The sequence below is a fragment of the Sabethes cyaneus genome, chromosome 1 (assembly GCF_943734655.1).
Source record: "Sabethes cyaneus chromosome 1, idSabCyanKW18_F2, whole genome shotgun sequence".
Lineage (NCBI taxonomy): Eukaryota > Metazoa > Arthropoda > Insecta > Diptera > Culicidae > Sabethes > Sabethes cyaneus.
In genome coordinates this window covers 103,677,796-103,702,475 of record NC_071353.1, presented here as the reverse complement: position 1 = coordinate 103,702,475, position 24,680 = coordinate 103,677,796, and the positions used below count along the sequence as shown (strand labels likewise).

At 43.9% G+C, this 24,680-nt stretch overlaps 1 protein-coding gene across 12 annotated transcripts in view; it reads right to left on the bottom strand.

Annotated features, from left to right (window-relative positions):
- Positions 1-4,939: 4,939 nt before the first annotated feature.
- The window catches only part of LOC128732726 (partitioning defective 3 homolog), a 179,060-nt gene continuing 159,319 nt past the window's right edge, over positions 4,940-24,680 (bottom strand). For 7 of the 12 annotated variants that reach the window (XM_053826046.1, XM_053826051.1, XM_053826053.1 and 4 more), the window contains 8 exons: positions 20,854-21,535; positions 13,863-14,635; positions 13,088-13,796; positions 12,400-13,018; positions 11,846-12,323; positions 11,204-11,742; positions 10,535-11,141; positions 4,940-6,190 (listed from right to left, as the gene is read on the bottom strand). In XM_053826046.1, coding sequence (XP_053682021.1) covers positions 5,788-6,190; positions 10,535-11,141; positions 11,204-11,742; positions 11,846-12,323; positions 12,400-13,018; positions 13,088-13,796; positions 13,863-14,635; positions 20,854-21,036 — 4,311 coding nt within the window. In that variant the 5' untranslated portion in view covers positions 21,037-21,535 and the 3' untranslated portion in view covers positions 4,940-5,787. Of the gene's footprint in view, positions 6,191-6,505; positions 6,888-10,534; positions 11,142-11,203; positions 11,743-11,845; positions 12,324-12,399; positions 13,019-13,087; positions 13,797-13,862; positions 14,636-20,853; positions 21,560-24,680 lie in introns of all 12 variants that reach the window. The other 5 variants (XM_053826047.1, XM_053826056.1, XR_008411835.1 and 2 more) reach the window with 4 other exon arrangements.

The following is a 24,680-nucleotide window of genomic DNA, read 5'->3' as shown; positions in this document are numbered from 1 at the left end:
CAAGTGAGCAAGTAGCCTATGGCGCATCACTTCGCGATTACAGCGCAATACTTGCGACGTACTTGCGACATGTTTATGTTTGTTTATGTTTATTGAATATAATCATCCGATCTAATTGATCTTAATGATCTTGGGGTGGGAAAAAGCCGTCTAGATATTCTCAAGAGGCATAAAAACCCCACCATCTTTTAGGCGCATACATACATACATGAAACAATGAAAAATTACAAATAATATAGTAGTCATAAACAATTAAATTAAAACGTCCTAGACATAATACACCACTAGTTAAAAATTCTTGTCGTCTTCAGCTTGTTTTTGAAGGAAGCAGTAGTTTCGTGAAAGTCGAATAGTTCGATGACCTCAGCAAATGTTCGTTGGAGCCTGGTTATTGGTTCGTTATTGCCGTATTGGCTACTGTGGAATGGCAAATGGATTAGGCTACGTTGACGTAACGGCCGTTCAGGCGTGTTGAACTGGAAACGTGACAGCAGGGCGGGGCAGACAACTTCGCCTTTTAGAATTTTGGCGGCAAATGTGGCCTGGGCAATTTTTCGACGTGTAAGCAGTGTGCTTAAATTGATCAGTTGACACCGATCTGGATACGAAGGAAGGTTATTGGCATCTCTCCAAGGTAATCGTTGTAGAGCAAACCGAACGAATCGCTTTTGTATTTGTTCTATACGGTCGTTCCAGTACTCCTGATATGGGCCTCAAATAATGCAAGCAGTTTCTAGGAGAGGTCTTACCAAAGCGCAGTACAACGATCGAAAGCACAATGGATCACTGAACTCGTTACAAACTTTTTTGATAAACCCAAGCTGGCAGTTTGCTTTCTGTATGATGCGCATCAAAAGTCGCATTTGATGCGCATCAAAAGTCAATTTATTATCCAATGTAACGCCTAGGACATACAGCATGATAATGGAATCGTATGTCGCACATCGACTACTACGCTTTTTAACTGAAATACCAATTACATCCGGACGAGTGTTTATCTGTAGATTTCCATTGCGCCGTTTTTTTTTCAGAATTGCCCGCACGTTTTCTGTTTATATTAGCTTACATTTCATTATACACCTCTCAAAGGCTACTTTAGTGCAATTTTATGAGATCCATATATGATACTCTGTATATTGAGTGTTGAAGTCTAAATCAGTCTTCACTGCTTCGTGGTTCAGATTGGAATGAAAATTTTATTTATAGTAAGTATTGGTTACACGGAGTCAAGGACACATATTTCTGTAGTCTACTAAGATCCTACAATCTCTCCCTTTTTTTCAATAATGAACCTTACAATTAATTTGCAGTGTTGGGCACCGCTAATTCGCTAACCGACCAATCAAGAAACGCTAGTTATACTTTATAATTTATACTGAGACTAGCCAAATTGTTGCTGGTCCATAATTCCAAATGAAGTGCCGCTGTTTATTTTAAAATTGATAAACTGTAAAGCATTTTATCCATTATAATAGGTTTTGATCTTTGTTAAATTAAGAAAAGTCGTGTAATATATACAAATTAGTAATAATTTGTACAGTGATAGATTATAATGTAAGTTGTTGCGATATGTTCAAAAATAAACAATGACTGTTAATTTGCAGTTTGCGATTAGTGATTAGCGAAATTTCCACGATTATCGAGCAAATTGTATCGGTTAGCGAATTAGCGAATTAGCGGTGCCCAACACTGTTAATTTGTATTAACAGAATACAATACATAATCATTAAGGTAGTTAGGTCTATGTTTAGTTCTTTGAGATGGTTGAGTTGGCAGTTCAGCAGAGCGTTTACGATTTTCTCTTTGCTTCTTTCCTTGAGGATTATTTAACGAAGATTGTTCATTCTTCATGTCCGATCGAGACACTTGCTGAGTTTCGGAGTTTTGATTAAAAATAGGATTTTGACAAATAATTTTCTTCGCATGATTCATGTGTCTATTACATATAACATCAGTTTTCAAATTCCGTAAATGTAATCTGGTTCCTTCTCTTTTAAGGGGGGACCTCCCTACTAGCACAGTTGTTACAAACCAGTTGTAGTAACCGAGATATGACTAATTCTAGTCATAAATAAGTTGCTGCAACAAGAAGTGCCCAAACTGTGCTGCTTAAGCTTACACTGGAAAATCGGAAAAATCGAATTTTATTTTTTTGCATTTTCGAGACGCTTATACCTTCACACATGTCATGCCGAAAGGATTTTTTTCTATCTGATCTCGTTGAAAACTTACGGCAAATATTGTGAAGTCACCTCAAGGAAAGTCCATTGCCGTACGAAACTGAACGCGTTTTCCCCGAAACTATGTTTCTTTAGCTGGCGGTACGTGTATCTCAGAATCTAGTGGACCGATTTGGTTGAAATGTTTTTTGAGCATGTAAAAATGAATTATCAAAATTCTTAAGTAGCCGTTTTTTGATATCTCAACTTTTTAATTTTTTATGAGCTCTTAATTGGCGATTTTTGACGAAAAAACACCTTTTTTTGGAAAAATTGCCGCCATTTTGGTAATTTTTCGAATTTTCAAAAACCGCTACGTAACAATTTAGGTATTGACCTAAAGCTTCAAAATCATCCTTGAAATCCGTTCTACGATACTCCGTTGGTTCCCGGCACGTAGAGCCAGCAAGGAACTATTTTCTAGAGGGCATTCACGCGCCCACCTGCCACCAGCATAATAATCACTATTCTGGTATCCAAAAAATACAAAATATATCTTCAAATATACCTTAACCAATAACCAAAATACCCCAACACTTAACTATAATTCTAGTATCTGAAAAAAGAAAATTACGAAAATCTATTATTTTTGGGTCTTTCAGAGTAGGGTCTCCCCTTAATAACTATATACTTTTGCGGATTGAAAGTAGATGTAAGTTTATTCCTTTTTATTAAGTTTCTAACGACAACTATATCTTCGACATCAATGTTAGAAACTTTCACCCGACGTTTTCTATTCGTGTAATTCTTTCCCTTTTCCTTAGCTTGTTTGTCATTGTCAATAGCTTGATCAATCTGTATTTTCCTTTGTCTTCCTGGTAGTTTGTCACGAATGTTCCAGCCAAACATGAGTTCAGATGGAGAATAGTTAGTAACCGTATGAGGTGTAGCACGATAAGCAAGTAAGAAATCTTGCAGATCTGATTTCCAATCGCGAGCCCTAGTGACGCTAATTTTAATTGTTTTTAGTATTGTACGATTCTGTCTTTCAACCAATCCATTTTGAAACCGAGCGTATGGAATTGTATGGTAGATTTCGATTCCATTTGAAATGCAAAAGGTTGAAAATTCCTCCGAAGAGAAAGGTTGGCCATTATCGCATACAAGCTGTTCAGGGTAACCAAATCTAGCAAAAACTTCTCGTAATTTAGTATTTGTATTCTTTGCTGTCATTGAAGATACGGTAATGGCTTCAAGATATCTTGAAAAGTAGTCTGTGATCACTAAAAGATGCGATCCGTTAATGACTTCAGTAAAATCGATGGCCACCTTTTTCCATGGTCTGCCTGGCATTTTAATTCTTGAAATCGGCTCAGCATGCGGCTCTGACACTAATGTACATTCGGTACTCTTTCACAAAATTACTTACCATTTAGTCCATGCGTGTCCACCATACTTTTGCCCTCAGTCGTCGTTTCATTGATGTTATCCCTAGATGAGGATAATGTGCCAATTGTAAGATGCGATGTTGAAGGCATCTTGATATAACAATGCAATTATCCTTTAAAAGTAAATCGCCATCACTAGTTAGGCTGTTAGCTAGCGATTTGTATTTATAGGGTCTTAGGCCATCGTTGTGGATGGAAAGGTAACCAATCCATTATTTCCTGCAATTCGATATCAGTTTTAGTGGCAGCGGCGTTAAGGGCTACGGTGCGTTAAGGGGGAGTGGGATGGTTTATGTGCTTGGGTACGAAAGTAACCCCGTTGGCTTCATATCACTCCAGGGCATCCTTTGAATAGTGGCACGAAGCTAGATCCGGTCAGAAGATCCTACAACAGAGGAAGCAGACGCTTCTGTAGACACTCCTTGGGGTAGATCTGCCGGTTTACAGTCCCGGTAGTTACGAAAAATTTGTTAGGCATATCTATTTTATTTGCTTGCTTTGAAATCTTAATGAAGTAGATGGTGATTCCATCGGCTGTTTCAATTCACGGTCAGATTTTTATTCCTGTCTGATTGCTTCGTAGTCCATAGAAATAACGACCATATTTTCAACGCAAGAAAATGCATCAGTTCAGCATCAGTCAGTTGTTGCGATCTTACTGACTCTAACAGCTTCTCCCAGTCGAGATTCGAAAATACGACGACTGGCCTAAGGCCAGCATCATACCTCGAGAACTAATACGTATCGGAATATTCGGTATTCACCTAGACGCGAAACAAGGACGACGAATGGATACTCGATACTTGGAACTGGAGATCGCTAAACTTCGCAGGCGGCGATTGGGTGCTGCTCAGACACCTTGAACCCCGTAAGCTCGGCATCGTAGCTCTGCAACTATATCTGTTGCAAAGGAAAGAAGGTTTGGACGATTCGAAAGTTTAGTTCAGAGAATGGGTCTATTGGGGATAAAGGGCTGTTTCTTCAATTACAGCATCATCAACGTGTACTGCCCGCATGAAGGTAGACCCGACGATGAGAAGGAAGCGTTCTACGCAAGCCTGGAGGCAACATACGACAAAGTACAGCCCAAAAACACTCCGTTCGCGACTGGCATGCTTTCATGCCTTCAACCATTCAATCATCGGTACGGTGTTACATCTTGGTTTCTGATGGCCTGGTCCAGTCCCGTAAACACATGTCGGCATGACCAAAGCTATGTTGGGCTTAGTTATTTTCCTCTTTTCATAACACTGGTCTAGTCTATGCCATCAAGACGTAGTGATTCTTTTCGTTCTAGTATAAAAATAAAATATTTTTTGTAATTTACTTCTTTACATATATATACCGACTTTTAAGTACCTTACAATGCAGCAAATATATTTGCCATGTTCTGTCATAATACATTCAGGAATCGGATTTTTGAAAAATAAGTTTTATACTCATTTACGCAGCAACAGTGTTAAGTATGAAATTAAGTACTTTAAGGAGCGCTAGCGATGCTCTCACATGTAAGTTATTTCTATCGAATGGGGGTTAAACTAGGACGTTCCTTCGATTTGCCCTAAAACCCATCTGTTTCCAAATAATCGCTATATATACACATATACGGATTACCAACTAGAGGAGATTATTGTTCTGCGTATCATTTATTAATATTAACATAATAGACTTTCGATAAATATACACAAACCGCTGTATAATTGGCTTTAATCATCCATCGTACAATAATTTACAAGCTGTAAAACTTTAGTTACACTATTCACTTTAGTTAGGCATGAGAAACTACATTCGTTCGATTCGTAACAGCTATTTAAGTAAATGATGAGAGTAATAAAAAGCGTTAATTCGTCATTATAAATGTGAAAAGATTCACTTTAGATGTATTCTTAATTGTGACAGAAAATAATAGTCTGATTATAAAACATTAACGCATGATTAGTGATGAAAAAAATAGTTTTAAGAATAATGGTAACTAAAAAAATGATCTAAAACATCACTTTTTTAATCGCGAGAAAGTTAAATGAGCGCGAAACAAAACAAGTTGATGAATCGACTCGTTACTACGTCAATTCTAGATTACATGTTAGCCACCTTCTACTTTTTCACAATAGGTATATAGTTTTACCTTCACTTTCTCTTACAACATCACAGTACTGGTTTCATCTAAGGCAATGTATTAATCACTGATAGGGCATCGAATTCTGAATCTGCACTTGTGTTACGAAGGGACCGCGACTTCGGATAGAACCATGATTTGGGTACCCGGAACTCATACTTGCTAGTCCGTTTGACGAGATGGCACCGTTCCAGTTGGTGTGCTGTTGCTGTTGTTGTTGTTGTTGTTGCTGTTGTTGTTGCTGTTGTTGTGGCTGTTTCGAAGGAGACGAGGGATGGTTGGATTTTCGTTGAGATCCGCCCCCGTTATGTTGGATGGTTTCGTAGCCACCATCGTAGTAGTTGGATACTGGACGGGGTTGTTTCAGCTTCTGCTGTTGCTGCTGCTGCTGATGATGATAGATGGCCAGTTCTACTGGCGGCGTGTTCCGCGCCGATCTTTGGGAATGATAATGATGATGACGTCGACTAATGGTTCGGAATTGCGTTCGTTTGTGGATGTGACGAAAAGCAAAGAAGGTTCGAATTTCGAGATTAAGCATGTTATTCGCCGGAAAAGATTTTTTTATATGCTAAATAGCTAAATCATTAAGCTTTTGAGCTGACTACTGGCTAGTACTAGTCCGCAAACGTGCAACAATCGCCCACAGGTAGGCAATAAACATACGTGCAAAAGTCAATGCTACTACTGTAATAAAAAGCTTTGAAGCTTTACTAACTACGGATGCATTGGTAACCTATCATTAGTGCTAAGCTAAGCGTTAATAACCAATTCTGTGTTACCTTTCCTCCTCCACCTTTTCCCGCTGGCGGCGCACCTGTTGGCGCATCTGCTCCAGCGTTGATTCGGACAATGCTAAATCTACTGAGTCATGGCCACCGGAGACACTGGTCAGATTCGTCGTAGTAGGTGACCGTTCCCCAACTAGAGCACGACTCACGTACCGACAGTAATCGCTGCTTAGCTGCCGTTGATGGCAGAAGTTGATAACATTGTTGGGGCTGATAGATTGTTGCGCTGTGGTTGGTTGTGGTTGGAGTCGTCGAACGTTCGAAATGAACTCCTCCTGCATTAGAACCGGCGAGGTGGACTGCGACCGGTGGCTGCTGCGGCAACTGCTGTTGCTGCTGATCGTATCCGCAGTGTAAGGTGTTCGCATTGCAGCTGCGACATTGTTAGCAGTATTAGCGTTAGCGATACTACGGCTGATTAGGGCGTAAATATGGTTAGCGGAACTACCACCACTAGCGAGATCACCGTAGGATGAGGCGCGCGAGGCCAGCGTTAGTCTGTTACTGTAAAAATCATTCAATGGTGGAGGGCAATTTTTATACAGAAAACTGTATGCTGGCTACATTTGTGACTTATGTAACAAACTGATATTTGACATTGTGAAGTATCAAATCAATAACATATGTGGCATTGAGGAAAGATCTAGCAAACGTAAGCTTAAATAATTAATGGAGAAAACCAATGCAATTGTAAACAAGAACCGATGTACAATTTTTAAAAGATTGAAGTAATATACAGTCCCATGGCAATAGGATTGATCGAGATTTTCTTAAATGTTTTTCAAAAGTGCAGTTTAAGCATTATACCAGTGGACGAGATAGTAAATTCGCCGATATTGATAAACATCGATAACAAATAATTCGTGCATCTAGAAGATTAGAGTACAACCCGGACAGGATCTGGCAGTAATTATGGATGGTTGGTAAACGGCTTCGCGTAAGGCATAACATAGACCCCACAATACTTCGCAGTTTCTTATCCAGCAACTCCTACCCCTACCTCGTGATACCAGCCGATCAAACTTAGCGAAGATCGGGTAACCAATCGCTGTGGAAACCAAGATGGTTTGCTAACTGGAAAGGTGGCACTCACTCATGCGAACGCTGAGTTTGAACATGAGGAATGGTCTGCTTAAATTTAACTCAGCAGATAACAGCAGATAACACTGTTTCTCGACTTTTGGCAGAGTTGCCAGTCTTCTTGATGGAATGGTTTTGCTGTCAGCCTAGAGCGTCTGATCCCATGTCAAGAGCGGTTCTCGACGGTGCGGTGTTTTCACCAACCTACCTAAACCAAATTACTACGAACAATCAGAAAAATACGACTCGGAACATTCAGCATTGACCCAGGCAACCCAGGAAGCATGGTACCTGGATTAGTAGATCGAATTTCATGGGCGGCGTTAGCTGGTTGCTTAAGCAGCTAGAGCCTCGAAAGTTCGGTATCGTGACACTGCAGGAGATCTGTAACAAAGCGAGAAGATCCATGACCCAATTTTACCAAAGCAATAGACTGAGTTTGAAAGGTTGGATAGAGGGCAGCAACGCGTGATAGAACGCGTGGAAGGGGATGTGTGTATTGAGGGTACAAGGCCGTTTCTTTAATTACAGCATCATCAACGTGCATTGCCCCGCAAAAAGATAGACTTAACGACCGAGCGTTCTACGCTCAGCTGGAATCTACAGCTGCTCACCACGGTACATCAAGATCTTCGTCTGAAATCTGAATGAACGATAACGGACACGGTGCACCAACTTCGTTGGCTTCGGGGGCGATTTTTGACGTTGAAACTTTGAGACGAAGCAACCTCCGCCAGACTTAAAGCAAAGGCACGCGGGATTGGGATAAGAGTGGATCGAAAACTAAACTCTACTCATTAGCAGAAGGCAACATTTGCCGTTTTGGACTAGTGACTATTGACGGCGAAGAGCTTGAAGTGCTTGGTGAATTCATATATTTAAAATCGCTAACCACCGCCAACAAGAACACTATAGTCAGGTGATTCAACGACACAACGATGTTTGAATCAAGAGGCATAAGCCACCATACGAAAATGACAATGTAAAAATCGCTTATCAGACCGGTAATTCTCTACGGACTGACTCTAACAATGATTAAGAAACACATATCTTCACTTCAATCGAAAAAAGTTGCGAACTTTATTTGACGGAGTACAAACGGTAAGAACCACAAGCTGCAGGCACTCATGGAAAAATTCCCATCCGGCACCTGGTGAAAGTCGGGAGGCTCCGGTGAGGATGCTGCACGACAGACAATATGGTGAAATCTATTCTCCTAATTTCTCCCACATACCCTCGGAATAGAAAACCCAACGTGCCGAAGACTGGATTGAAGCTAACTTCCAAGTGTTGAGACTCGGTGCTCAAGTAATTGACGACCTATAGCTGGTCCATCACCGAATAAAGTGGAGCCGAGCTTTCGAAAAACAGCATGAGATACCAGTATACCAGGCAAGACAACTGCGAGTTCCAGCGAGCAGCGACGTCTAAAACACAGCAAAACTTTGAGCTTAAAACGTCGTTCTAAGACTTAACCATTCTTTATCGAGATACTTCGCAATTGGCCATTAGAGTACAGGACGATTCCGGGCCTAGTGGAAATGATCCTACTGAGTTGACTCTATCTTGCGAGCATCGCCTAGCCGAAATTCGAACATTCGACGACTGACTTGTTAGAGCAGCATCATACATCGACGCTAATGGGGCAACGTCTCAGAACAGAGGAAATATCATTAGCACTCGGAACATGCACATCGCTTTTCCAAGCACGATGCTAAGAACTTCCCTAAAGCGATCAACGATATCAAGATCCGGATCGTTCCAACTTTCGTTATGCGCAACAATAGGGAATCTACCTTATTACAGATTATCCGGATGTGATCAGGCGTTGGAAACAACATTTTGGTGTGCCATTAAACGGTAGAAGAAATGGAGTCACTGATAGGATTGACTTTGGGGAAAACGAACAAGTTGTGGTTCTCTAACCTTGGACGAAACAAAACTGTCCCCAGATCCCCAACAGTTTCAAGTCGGAAGTTTAAACTCTGTTACAGCGAAGCGGCTGATAGAGAGCATGGTAGGTCATGAGGTGTTGTTATTTAGCTGATGATTGTTGGGAACAGATTAAAAAAGGTCAACGAATACATTAGTGACAGGCAGACAACGAGGTAAGCCGTAACCGTAAGGTAAAGAAGCAGATAGCGCCTGCAATCAATTCGGAGCGGCAAACCGGACGTTCGTGGGATATGCAAACCGTTTGCCGGATAGGCAATAAGTAAAGACTATATACGGCATAAATCTTAATAGAGCTGACTTTGTGGCAGACCTCGCACTCATTGGATGATGACCAGGATGCTCTAGCAGCCAATGTTAGGGGAAAGTGGAGGATAGCGACTCAAGAGTAAGCCACCTAGAAACATATGCTGGATTCAGAGCTAGATCAAAAATCGTCCTGGTGCCGAAAAAGTAGGTAAGCAAAGAAAGTATTCTTTTCCAAAATATGCTGCTCATGATTTTTACAAAACGTCGACCGTAATATTCTATTTTAAGCCGTGATTTTCTACCAACCCTTAGTTATTAGGTAATGTGCAAAACTATTTCATTTAACTTTATATAGCTTTGCCGTCTTTAGTAACGTGGCGAAAAAGTTATGTTACCGAAAATCATCAGTAAAACTATCGACTACCAGCTGGTCGAAACTTGTCATGAATGATTGAATGCTGATGCTAGCAATAAATATTTATAAAGCTAACCCTGTGCAAAACCTAAGCCAAACCAATGAAGTAGATGAATACCAATTTATACTCCAAATTGTCCCGTTCAGGTTAGAAGTTTAGAGACGACAGAATCTTGTTAACATGAAAGCTGCACATCCAGAAATAGAAAGGATTAGACACGAACCGTTATTATCACATCCCCGTCACATGTAACCACACACCATTGCAAAAGAAGAATAAAACCAGCAATCTTCCTGCTCAGATTGCGGAAGACGCTTATTACCTGATCTGCTGCTGCAGTTCCTCATAGTTGACGTAGTGGGAATACCTATGGTTGAAAACATCGGTGTGATGAATCGAGGTCGGCATGCTGCCACCATTCTGATGTGGAGGCGGCGGCGGCGGCTGGTATAGAGGTGGTTGGCTAACCACAACTCCGCTGCTAGTCATTCGTTCAATCGAGTTACTTTTAGGCGCACTCGTGCTGCTTCCAGCCACACTAGTCCCAGTGACTGTGGAGGATCCGAGCCCGTTCGGAAGACCACTAAGTTGAGCAGGTGCATTGGAAACCTTCGAGCTAGTATTTTTCACAGTTAGTGTTTGACCTTTCTGTTGGGCACTGCCGGGAAGTGTTCCATTGGTCAACGGTCCTTCACCCCAGCTCGCGGTGTAGTCAGCTGGAATGTTGTCGCTGACAGGCGCTATTCCATCCTTCCGGTGCTTTCCAAAGCGGAACATGTGTCCAATTCCTCGAAACAGACCGCTTTTCTTGTGACGCACCTTATTCTTCCCGTCATTCAATGATGACTGGAACGGACTTCCTCGGGGAACAAAGCCTCCCGAATCAACGTCGGGTGTAGCATCCTCCAGCAACCAGTGCTTTTTAGCCTCTATATGTCGAAAAAAAAAATTGTAACTCCTGTTCACTGACGTTATACAGTTGACTACTTACGTGTTTCTGGTGGTCTTTCCACAGCAGCCCTGAGAATTTCCTCTCGTCCGCGACCACGTGGCGTTCGTAACGCTGTCGGTCCTCTTGGTTCATCGGCCATTTGAATCTCCTGTACCATCGTTTGAAGCGACTCCAAACTGGACGACTTTTTCATACCGAGCGATGGACCCAGCTCTCCCAGTCGATCTAACGCCTCGGCTCGTAGTTCCGAAGTTTTGGCCTTCAAACTACTCATCCTGCCACCAACCTGCTGGGTCAGCGATTCCATTGAACCAGATCCGATACCATTACTGTTGAGCTTCTTATCACGCTCTCGTTCCTCGCGAAGTTTCTTATTTCGCTGATACGTTCCTGTTTCACGAGCATCCAAGGCAGCATGGTGTTTCTCGGACATCGAGCGTCTTCCGATAGCGTCTCTACTGAAGGCATCCGCTGCCGGTGGGTTAGTATCCAATGACAACTGGCTCGCATACGTAACATCTCCGTTCGGGGTCGACGTGGAGTTGGTTTCGTCCGAGGGACGCGCTAGATGAAAAGTTCTGAAAGTTATATAGTGAGGTTATATTATTTTAAGTGGCTTAGGTTTTTTGTTTAACGAAAACAATTTGGTAACAATGGTGACAATTTTATATCGTGACTCACGGTGAGGTTGGTTCTGGGTCCTCCTCAATCAGCACTGCGTGACTACCGTTGAGATTGGCCGCCGGGCTCCAATTATCGTTGGTTGCCATATAGTAGCTTTCGTTGCGTAGTCCGTGGCTGGATAATGGTGCTGGTCTTTGGTTGCTGGGACTACCATCAGTGACAGTGCTGCTGGCACTCAAAGGATTCAGGCTATGGCTGCTACCACCGCCAACGCTTCCCGATTGACCTCCTCCAGTGAGCCGGTCCAGTACAGGATTGCTGTAACGTTTGTGCTGTTGCTGTTTATCATTGGAGGAGGATTGTTGTTGTGGTTTGTCCTGTTTTTTGTCCGGGCTGAGGTAGATCACAGTTGCTCCAGACTGATCACTGGAGTTGGAATTATCGACCGTTTCTACCAGCAACTCGCCAGTACTGACCGGTCGGCCGATGCGGCGAGCCACGGTAAGGATTATCTTGCCCGGATGGTTACTGCCACCTGACAAAATATCAGTTAGTTAGTAAAACGAAATGCAAGTGATTGAATGAAGCACAGCAGCTCAAATTTTAATTACCTGTTTGTATTGCTCGTCGCAATGTATCCATCGCTTCCGCATTACTTTGCCCAAGCAGTGAAACTCCGTTCACACTCAACAGCTGGTCGTTCATCTTCAGCCGACCATCTCGACTGGCCGCTCCACCATGCAGTACGCTTTTTACAAAAATGCCCAAATCGCCATCGTGCTTATTGCTGCCGGTGCTACCAGTGCTGCTGTTGCCCGATCCTGTTTTACCTTTCACACTTACACCAAGTCCTGCCTTTTCCGTATCGTATACCGGAATATGGAGAGTTAAAATCTCTCGATTTTTCCACTGAAACCCGGGTGGATGACCGGTTGTAGAAATTTGATGCTGCTGCTGCTGAGATTGTTCCTGAAACAGCTCGGAAACCTGATTGGTGGATGCAGACTTTAGTATCGACGCCAACGGTTTCTTTGAAACGTTAGCTGAAGCCACGGACTGAGGACTGCCATTGCTAAGATTGGTGGTCTTCGAAGCTGTCGAGCGCGCCTCACGTGTGTCCAGAATCTCTTCGGACTTGGCCCGCGTAGTCTGCTTCAGCGAAGATTTTGGTAGCACCGGTGGTGGCGGTTTTGGTGGGGTGTTTCTCTGCTCATTTTCGACACCGCAACCCTTGAAATATGAACAAGTTGAACAAGTCAAAAGATAGCTACAATTAGGCATAATATCAAGTATACTTACGACTTCCCTTTCCTCCGTTTCAGCGAGCTCTTGCTGCCTGGAAACAACCAACTCAACCGTGGCTCCATAATCAGTCGCTCTGAGAATGGACGCAACCTCGCTTTGAGATTTTCCGGTCACGGGAACACCATCCACTTCCAGCAGTCTATCACCAGGCTTCAGTCTGCCGTCCTCAACGGCGGCACCTTTTGGTAGAATACTCTTAATATAGATCGGACACTGTCGACCTGCTTGATTGTCCCGAGTGGTGACTGAAAAACCCCATCCGTTGATTCCCTTCTTCAGCGTAATCTCGATCCGCTTTCCGGGTCTCCGGGTATTGGCAGTCTGAAGGCTGATTCCCGACGGAGCCCCAGGAATCTTTCTCGTCGGGGATACCGTGGCTACTTTGGCACCGGTCGGTTTTTCTTCAGCTTCGATCATCTGCGAGACTCGGTTGTCTCGGCGGTGTTTCACCGCTCGAATCACACGTAACCGCAGCTCCGGCGATGAAAGGCTCTTCTTGAGATGTTCCTGCACGGAACTCTCCGAGAGACCTATCAGTTTGATATTGTTAATTTCGAGAATACGATCACCACGACGCACCCGGCCCCTATCGGCCCGGCCTCCCGGCTCAACACTTTGTACCAGCAGTCCACCGTTGTCCGGATCCGGAATAGCCGTCAGACCCAATGGACCGCCATTTTCGTTCACCACCAATAGCATTTCACTGTTGAAAGACATAAAACTATATTCTAACATGGAATTGTTGAAACTAATTTAACCCGGCACTTACCCGTCCTTTTCTCGTATCGATTCGTAAACGGATGCATTTGCCTGTCCAAGGGGTTCCCTTCGCTTTGATTCCCGCGGGAGCGATTTGGAGTTAAAACTGCTATTTGCGCTAGTTCCACTGTACACGCTGCCGACGGTGTTAGCCGCAACGCGTTCAGCTGCATCGATCCACCTGTAGCCGTTGGCGGCCTCTGCTCCGAGAAACTGCATAGATAGTCGGCCCGAGCGGGAAAACTGTTGCGGGAGACTGTCGTGAGATTCTTCCTCTGGCAGAATGTTCCACTCGGGACTGTAAGGAACCCCATTCGACGGTACCAGCAGCCGCTCTGGTGGATCATTATCGTTTCGACAAACCGGTGCCGCTGACCACCGTTTCGTGTCTTGGTGTCCATTGGGACTTACATTGTATAGCGGGCTCCGCTGATCGGTAACTCCGATCTGGTGCAGCGATGGTTCACTGCCCCGTCGCACTTGCAAGCCCAGTCCGCCGGGTGGCTGCTCGTTCGAGGTAACCTCAATATGAGGTGTTGAACTTTCCGGCCCGTATTTGCCGGGCTCTGGACGAAAAATATCTGGACTTCCCGTGCCAACCGAGCTGCCGCTGGCACCATCGCCGCCACCCTGTGGTACCCCAGGTTCCGGACCACCCGAGCAGTCCTCGTAACTGGCGAGTATTTCCTCCCGATCGTCGGCAACGTCGCTCACTTGATCATCCGGATCGAGAATACCGGACTGTGATTGAAGATGATGCACTACGACCCATGAATCTGGATTCTGGAAGTGGAAACAGAAGGAAAATCATTAGTAATAAGTTTTCAATTGTAGAATTTCTTGTTCCTTTTGTTCGGAGTTTTTGCACGATTGTAATGAGTACCGTACGTACTCAAACCGAGACTTAAGTAAAAGGGAAACTAGGAATGAGTAGAATTCAATAAACGAGTCACGGGCAAATTACTGAGCGCACAGGTTTTCTTCTTAACTGAATCGCTTACCTCGAATTGGCGAGAGTGACCGCATAAGTAGATTAGAGTGAAGAATGTTGGGAATTTCTGGTAAATCAGTTATTATTGTATTTATTGTAAGACCCAGCAAGCGTCTGCTGTGGCGAACCAGTCCGTATCGTGGCAGACAATAAAGTGCGATTTTCCTAGTATGGTTACCACGCGTATGTAATCGACAATCAATTGCTATTTTTATCCTGAACTCGATTATTACTAATAAGGTAAACAAAGATATCGCACGTGCTACATCAATTGAAACCGATCAGATAAATGGTTTGAACAAACTGAAAAAGGGTTACCTCACAATCCCTGCGTCGAACGTCATCTTTCCGACAACAACGGTAAAAAATAACAAAACCAAACAAATTAAATTTAATTGTTGGTTCTCGACTGTGGGTGCGGGTGGATTGCACGATAAGATAAGGTTTGCGTTTTCAATAATTTTAATTGTTTGCTCATTCATAGTAGAGTAGTAGATAAGGTTTGTACGCGTGCATTGCTTGTCTAGTGTCAGTTGAATACTGGGAGTTCTATGTATAAAAGCCGCAGCGGTACGAACGTGATTTATTTTTTTATGCTTTTATTGCTTTTCGTTGTGAGGACCGGGCTGTATTTGACACTGTCATGTTTACCGCTTGTCTTTGTCAATTATGCGTCAATTAGGTTTAAGAAATATAATTTACAAAAACAGACTAGCTAATAGCGTTTTTGTTTTTTAACCTGGGTTAGTTCCAACAGGACCACTGAATAAACAAACATTTTTGGGAAAATAAACAAACGTTTTCGGGTTGTCAGTGTATTGCTTGCAGCGGGGTTGAAACTGTGAAAATACCCAGTGCGAACCCGTCGTCTGAAACGTACAACCCAGAGCGAAAGTAGATTCAACCTGAGTGAAAAAAACAAACGTTTTGACAGCTGTTCGATTGGAACTAGAGTGAATCTAGCTTGGACCTAAGCAAAAACAAAAACGGTATAAGATAAATCGCCAAAAACATAATGTGTTTTTATATGCACCGCCGCAGGCTTGGCATACACTTTTCGCTTTGATTTTGCTCTTTTGATTACTGCTCCTCAGCCAAGCAGAATGTGAAAAAGTGGTGTACGGGGCATTTGTAGAGCTAGTAATTATCTATAATATTGTTGAAGAAAGTGAAGTTTTATCTTTAGTATTTACGCCGCTGTAGGACAGCAATGCCATTGGTAGCAAAAAGAGCGCTCTTTTTGCTACCAAGAGGGTAGCAGCCTTATAGCGCCATAAATACAAAATGCACAGTAATGCTTACTTCAGCAATATTGTAGATAATAACAAATTCTACGAACGCCCCATACATCACCTTTTCAAATTTTGTTTGGCTGAGGAGCATTAATCAAAAGAGCAAAACCGAAGCGAAAAGTGTATGCCAAGCCTGCACCGCCGTTTCTCCGGAACTCATCAAATATGTCCTACATGTTGTTTGACATCCCACATCAGCATAGAATGGTTGACAAAAAAGGGAGGTGCCTGAAGTCCAAATAAAGAAAAAGGGCTTCTGCATTCAGACCGGTAACAGATTTCCGTTTTCCGGATAGAAGACATATGAGTGTACCCCATTAGGCATACGGACGTTTGGCATAATGGACGTTATACGGCATAAATAAGTTAGGCATATTAGATGTTAGGCATAATGAACGATAGGGAACGATAGGGACATGCGGAAGGCATAATGTATGGTAGGCATAATGAACGTTAGCTTGCAAGCGGTCTAGTCGACTCAGTTTAAAAATGCATTCCATATAGGGACAATCTGATTACATACGAATGACCTAAACTCAACTGGACGAAATAATAAATGGTGTAGTAGATCTAATGGCTGGTACAAATGACACAATCACAAATGGTCGAAACACACGTAACCGGATGTCATAAAAACATTCGCGGCCTGCTCAAAGCAAAGCATTGGGCTTAAACGTTCTTTCTAAGACTTGACTCTCCTTTATCGACAGACTTCATAAACCGGTTATAAGAGTACAGAACAGTTACGGGGCTAGTGATTTGAACATACGACGACTGGCTTATCAGACCAGCATCGTACCTCGAAACCAACTATGCGCGGCCTGCTCAAATGTTGTTCTTACTCGCTACCGCTCGTTTGGACTCAACTAAGGAATAACCTCTACTACAATCCCTCCAGTAATTTCTAGGTTTATTTTTGCACCTAAATAGAGGTGATAAAGAATAGAGAATAGAGGTGACCGGCGCATCCGACGGCGGGTCGCTGGCGAACACTCGTGACCTGCCGCCGTCTCGCCCTGTATCAAAGAGAAAACATTTGTTACTGACCTAGGAAAGGGAATACACCTAGAGACATGTGATTTCGGCGGAGGGTGGACTGCTTCCGCAGGGATCGACACTTCCAAATGCAGATCGCTGACACGGTCTGCGCCCGTCTCGCCCTGAATCGTCTATGAAAAGTCATAAAACATTTTTCACGGAATTATACTAAAAGGTCATTATGCCTAATGTTTTTCTGCCAAATCATCCCTTACGTTTATGTCGATGTTTTTATGGCAAACGACGTTATGTAAAGCAGCATTGTATCAAATAAGCTTATGTTAAATGGGTGGCCCCGGTTCTCATTGTGTTGTGACGCAGTGATGATTGACTAAATTGTGTATTTGTAGAAAACTGAAATTTTGAAAATTATGCCTAATGTGCATTATGCCTATCGACCGTTATGCCTAACGTCCATTATGCCTAATGCCCGTATGTCTGTCATCCGTTCACCTATCGTCGCACTTCCAAGACATGTGGCTGGAGAGCTGACAATGGAGGAACGTCCAAATGAGGCAAATTCTGGCTTTAGTTTTCAAAAGGTCGCATAATGCATGCAAAAGGGTTGATTGTGCGACCATTGAGCAAATGGGAAACAAAGGCTTTGCTTCCTGCGTTTGCTGGTGTTTCCTGGTAAACAAAATAAGGAGGTGGCCTCAAGGTATATCGGGCAGTTGACTAGAGAACTATAAACTACGAACTGAGTGCTTGTACCCCAGGGTAGAGGCGGCACAATCAGCGTCTGTACTGTAAAAATGCTGCATTCCGGCAGCTATGGGATCCCTGGCAACGTGATTTAGTTATCGCGACTCTTACAAGATACCGGTATCGAACTCTACAAATACCCGATTAAAGTTAAACGACTTGAAGCTTAATACTTGGAACGTCAGAACGCCCTTATGAACCAGCCCGATTTGGCCTGCTTACGCGAAATCTACAGCGAGTAGAAGTGCAGGTCGCAGGCAGCAGTTTAGGAAGTCCGTTTGCTAAATGCTAATGAAGGGCACACCCATGCAGTAGATCGAACATTCATATCTACTGCAGCGGCGACTATTCAATCGGGTAAGTCTTTTAGTGCACAGTATGCAAAAGAAAAGCGTCATACGATGGACGAGACGACAAGCTTGTGCGTGCTTATAGCGAGTACCCAAAACACGAAGCCAAAAACATCGAATAAGACGGAAATGTACAGGTTGGGTTGAGAAAAGTCTTCCACCTGATAAATGGACAGACAGTGTCCATTGGTCAACCAATGAGAACGACTTGGGGCTGATAAATTCTGTTTTACCCGGAAAAATGGCAATGTGTAGCACATACGTTACACGGAAACACACCTGGGAATACCCAAACGAAGACGATCATGCTAGAGCATCCCGCTGTCGAACGTATTGGGATCGTGCAAAGAGAGGACGTTTCAATATCCAGTGGTTGAAAACTGATGGCGTGGAAACGTATTACAACATAATCAAGAGATGGATCAAGAGAACGCAGAACAATAAAAGAAACAGGTAAAAAGAAAGTCTGCATTTCGACGGAAAGGCCTTCTGTTTTTTGTGCGATAGACTTCACAGCGTACATAGGGGGGGAGGGCTTTCTGGCGAAAGCGTGCAATTGGGTGGTGGCTTATCAATCCTCGAAAGTGCAAGTTGAGAATCAAGGGCCGGTTCTTCAACATAAGCATCATCAACGCGCACAGCCCTCACCTCAGAAGTACCGATGACGACTAGGAGGAATTATACGCGCAGTTGGAGCGTGAATATGATCGCTACCCAAAACATGACATTAAAATCGCCATCGGAGATTTCAATGCTCAGGTCAACCAGGAGTAGGACACGAACCGGTGATTGGAGGGTTCAGTGCACACCCGCTGGCCAATGAAATGGGCCTAAGACTTATCGACTTTGCTTCCAAGAACATGGTTGTATGTAGTATCTTCTTCTAGCATAGACTCATACACGAGTTCACGTGGAGGTCAGCAAATTAATCAGAATCACAGATCGACCACGTTTTGATCGACTGTCCGTACCTCTCAGATATCATTGACGTCGGATCTTATCGAAACGCTAACGTTGACTCGGACCACTACCACTACTGATGAACAAAATGCGCCCCAAGCACTCCGTTGTTAACAAATTTCGGTACTGACGCCAGCCTCGGTTAAATCTTGCGCGGCTGAAAGAACAAACTGCACTCTCGAGGACTAGTCAAACACCATTAAAACAGACATTATCAGTTTAGCGGAGGGCATGTGACACGGAATCAACGAAATGATTGGTTTGATGATCAATGTGGGAGGGTGATGGAAAAGGGTACCGCCAAAGTGCAAACGACCTGCGATGCGACGCGACTGTAGTTAACTTGTTGTATAGTTATACAGCCGTTTTTCGCCCGCAGTAGAACTGTTGTGATTTAGCGACATGTGAGCGATGTCACTTTTACTCTATACGAACCCTAAGGAGAACGCAGCGCGGGCGGCCCTGGTGCGTAGTGACACACGTCAGAAGGAGGAAAGACACAGGCAAAAGGATATGCAGCGAACCAAATTCTTCCGGGAGAAAAAGCGCTGCCTGGAAGAGCAAGAGTATGCAAAGTTGGAGCGGCTGCACCGTTCTCAGATAACGCGGAAGTTCTACCAAAAACCGATCGGATCCGGCAAAGATTTTGTGCCGTGAGCCATAATGTGCCGGGATAAGAATGGCGACATTTTGACAGACGATCGTGAGGTGACTGAAAGTTGGAAGCAGCACTTCCATGAACACCTGAATGGCGCCCAGGCGGAGAACCATGGCGGCGGGAAAAGCAACTTCGAAGGTGCGATGAACGGAGAAGAGGCGCCAGACCCAACGATAGGCGAAGTTAAGGAGGCTATCATGCAACCAAAGAACAATAAATCGGCTGGGAAAGACGGCATCAGAGCCGAGCTTTTTAAAACGGGACCAGAAAAGCTGGTTACTTGTCTACACCGTCTAATTGTTAGAATTTAGGATACAAAACAGCTACTAAAGAGTTGGAAACATGGCCTTATTTGCCCGATCTACAAGAAAGGCGACAACTTGGGTTTGAGAACTGTCGAGCGATTACCGTTCTCAATACCACCTACAATCTGCTGTCCCAAACCATTTTCCGACGTCTATAATCAATTGCGAACATTGTAGGATTTATAAAGGCGGCTTCGTCGAAGGACGGTCAATAAATGGATCAAATTTTCACAGTGCGGCAGATGCGGGTTTCCACGCACCATTTGTTCGTTGACTTTAAAGCTGCATATAATACCATCGACCGCAAAGAGCTATCGTAAATCATGGACGAGAATAGTTTCCCCAGAAAGTTAATCAAACTAATTCATTCTACACGATCGATGGTACATAGTACTGTATTCGGATTTCGAGTGGAAAAGCATGGTTTGCTTCACTGGAGACATGTTGAAAGTTTCATTCAAATCGGAAAGGGTCACGTTAAACCTTTTACTAATTTTACCTGGAATTGTTCTATTATCAAATTCCGTATTATGATCATCATATTGTATAGAAAAAATCTTGTATCTTGAAAAATGATATATGGGAGTCTTTTTTTTTCGGGGAAGAGTAAATACTGCAAGTGGCAAATGAAAAATTGGTTGACCTGAAAATATCATTGTCATATTCAGACGAACCTGTTTTCGCGTGCAATAAAATTCTTACCGTTTTCCGGGGCAAATTGAGCGAGTAAGTTTTGTGCAAATACTGCTGCTGGCAGTGCGGGATGCCTTTCTGCTTCTGCGAAACCCGGTACGTGTGCCGCCAGCCGAAGATACCGGTGATTTTGTCTGCCAGCGCCGGACACTTGGGGGGCAACTCGAACACACTGGCTTTCTTCTTCATCATGTTCCGAAATTGTCTCTCACGCAGCCACGATGAACGAGGAAGTCACGCACATTCTTCAGCTCGATTTCGTACGACGATCGTAACACAATTGCTATTACACCACCATTAACCACCGTATACCCGCCCGGAGTGTGGTGGATCGAATTGAACTTCACTGTATCTTTTTTTTTCGTTTGCCTCTTGAATTCGTCACCTTCTTCCGGTGCAATGAAAGGCACTTCCTATAGAGTAACGCGACGTTCGTTGCAGCCCCAAGTGCGGTATTTCATTACATGTCGTCGCTGTCAGACCGGTTTTTCACTGCACTTTTGCCGTGGTGCTGGTGTGCGACCAACAGCTGATTATTCACGGACGTCAATACCTACTGTCGGCGACGATGTCGATTACCACATCGCCGCACACTGTCACCATTTTGTCTCCTCATACGTTCAAATGGCCACTATGCAGTATTCATTATCACGGACGAACACGAAGGTTGCAGATTGTTGCGGGAAGAAAACTAAAATTGATAATATTCGACCATCTAACCATGATTGCATTGATGAGATGGTATCCATTGCCCGTTTCGGCTACAATACTTTTACGTAAGACGTAATAAAGCAGAGATTGAGTGTCGTAGAAATGATTTATTGATAGTGGCTACGATTTAATGTCAGTTCGTTTTTGCAATATTTTTTTTTTCAACAAGGCTTACATTTGAAATTGCTGCGCAGAAACTGTTTAACCAAAATATTAACACTGAGTGGAAGAAAATGGTGCGAGTTCTGTTGACGATGGATGGTTGAGAGTAGAGGGAAAGTGATCGTTGTATGATCAGCCATCAGACAATTTTCCCAACAACCCGGTTCCTCTCGTTTGACGCGTGCAGCGTACTTTCTTATCCCAAATCAGAGCTGTACCGCAACAAACCACGTAAAGATTAAATTACCAGGCTGTAGCGATTTGTAGCGTATAAGCAGTTGCTGTTACATACACATGAGCGAACATGTTTTCTTCTGTTGATTGGCTGCGCTACCGCCGCTCCATGTCAGCGGAGATCCGCCGGGGGACTTGCGCAAAGCAGCACATAAAAAGTAGAAAGAAGAAATATTGAGGAAGTACATTCGCAACATAACTCAGCTATACGAGCGAAATGAGACTTTTCCTGCTGGTGAAAACTATTGTTGCTGCACTGCAAACAATACAACATACAACACTGTCACTGATACCCCCTGAATGCCTATCTTCCCCAGGGCATACAAAGCGATCGCTTCATCGGTAGGGCATAAAAGAACCAGTGTAGGCTTTTCGGAATTCCATGCCTATTTTTCGCATGAATCGAAAGTTACACCGTTTTCCCTTTATGCTACTATTCACATGCATGCAATATGCACTTAGTCAGCCAATTGAACTTGCAGTGCAGCAGCTGCAGCTACAGCAGCTGACCAACAAAGGCAACATGCCTTAACTCGGATGAATGATCAAACGGAGATCACTAAACAGCTGTTTGCGGACGAAAGTTACAGGGTGACCCAAGCGGAGGCTGTAGATATTTTAATTGCGTACTACACGCATTATGCGGTACATTACGATACGTACACATCAAAGTACATATAACATATTTAGTGCCTGATCCTAACCAAATCATTGTGTGCACCACAACCACCATTTTTGCAGCAGATCTTCCATATTACCAACCGTCGGTGTTTGTGCTATACCTTCGGTAAACACGGAAACCAAGTGTTTTTAGCTTTCAAAAACACTGAAACTAAAATAAAAAATTAAATGACAGATTCTGCTTGACCAATTCGTCTATGGTGCTGGCAGCACCCTCACAGAATTCAATTAAACTTTAGTATGTACAAAAAGTTCTTGTAAATAAGCAACTTTACATACTTAATTTTTCCAGAAATTGGTCCAGACTAACTTTTGGATAATCTACTCCGCCAATGACGGACCTTTGCTAATGAACCGCCACGTGTGGCTTCCCTAGAATGAACAACTGGAACTGATGGGGAAATTGGCTGTCTGTCACAAGCCAGAATATACGAGGAGTGTTAATATTTGTCTCTCGACGTGCAGCTCCGGATGACTCCATGGCGAATTTGTGGTGGATCCATCCCGAGCTGCAGAGTCTCTTCCGCGGGAAATACATTATGAGCGGAATGCGGAAGAGGAACCCAAACCTCGGTGTAACGTAACCCATGCTTTGAGATAAATATTTGGGGGTCTAATTAACTTTTCTAAGGTCGAACTAAGCCTGCATGGTACCAGAGCACCCTGTGCAGTAAATTGCTCCTTCTGTTCCAAGCAGTTTTTTCCAGCAGATTACTACCATTGCTACCATTGATGAGGAAAAGGCTGGTGCAAAACATCAGAGAAAGTGTGGACATGGCGTACGGCAGTAGATCGGAAGGGTGTAGTCCGACCGGTACAGACGTTACTGGCGGAGCGATGGACGTAGGCATGCAAGAGGACTTTCACCTCAATAGGCTGTCGCTGGAAGAAGAACTCTCGGCTTCATCCCTGTTCCTGAACTCAGCAATAAGGATTGTGAAGAGTTCCACAAATAATCTTTCCGTTCTGGCGATGCTACCTGAGGTCAAGGGGTAACCTGAGACTCCGGCAATGCGGTCAAGCGACTCGCAACGACGACGGTATCGTAGCAAGGGCTACTCAATTGAAGAGACGCAGCAACTCGCCCTTCTGCCGGCTGTCCAGTCTGGTCAGCGGCACCTGGTCGTTACCAAGAGGCAGTGATTGGCTTATACGGCGTCGCCGAATATCAACAATAAAGGTTCCACGCAACCGAGGTCGCGCGGGTCCATTAACACCAAAACCACCCTCGGGGTGCACATACAGAGAAATAGTGGAAGCATTCAACACAACTACGGCTGATAACCCCGTTTTCCTGCTCACTCCGGATCAGCAGCAGATTGTCCGCGCCGTTCTTCTGGATCACATAGCTGAAACATTAGACCCAAGTTAGTTCAGGAGCTGTCAATTCTAGAACGACTACTTGATACTGGCTTACTCTGACCAGAAAACGGTCAAATAGCTGGAGTAAAAGTCGTCTACTCTCATTCCGTGGGAAGGGCACAACTACGGGCATACGACACGAAGGACCTACCGAAGAGTCATATCTTCATTAGGTACTTTCAGGATCCGGTTGGCACCACGGACGAGAGAATTTTGCGATTCCTTCAGAATCAGAACGACGGCTTTTCAACGCAAGCGAGGCGGATACGTCGTTGCAATGTGGTTGGTAAGACCGTTGAACTCCTGATGCAGGTTGACCAAAAGTTGGTTTTCCAGATCGCCATACAATGCTTCATGTTACATTACATGTTTGGCAAAGCACGCATGCGACAGGTTGGCAGATGTCCGATTAACACAGGCGCAACAGCTTCTGCTGCCAAAGTCGAGCACGGTACGAGCGGAACTGTCTTTTGCTACCACGAAGACAATCCAATCCTGCGAAGACTAGGAAGGCCTCGCGAAAACGTCGCAAGGGGCGTACGCAGCAACCACTAGTTGACAGCAGTCAACTTCAGAGGCTCAATCCGGTGTTAAGTGCGGGTCGGACATCTGTTACCTGTCGCTTCCTTGGTTCGACAGTGTCCAATGGACAAGACATAGGCGAGCAGCAGCGGAATGAGTCGTTA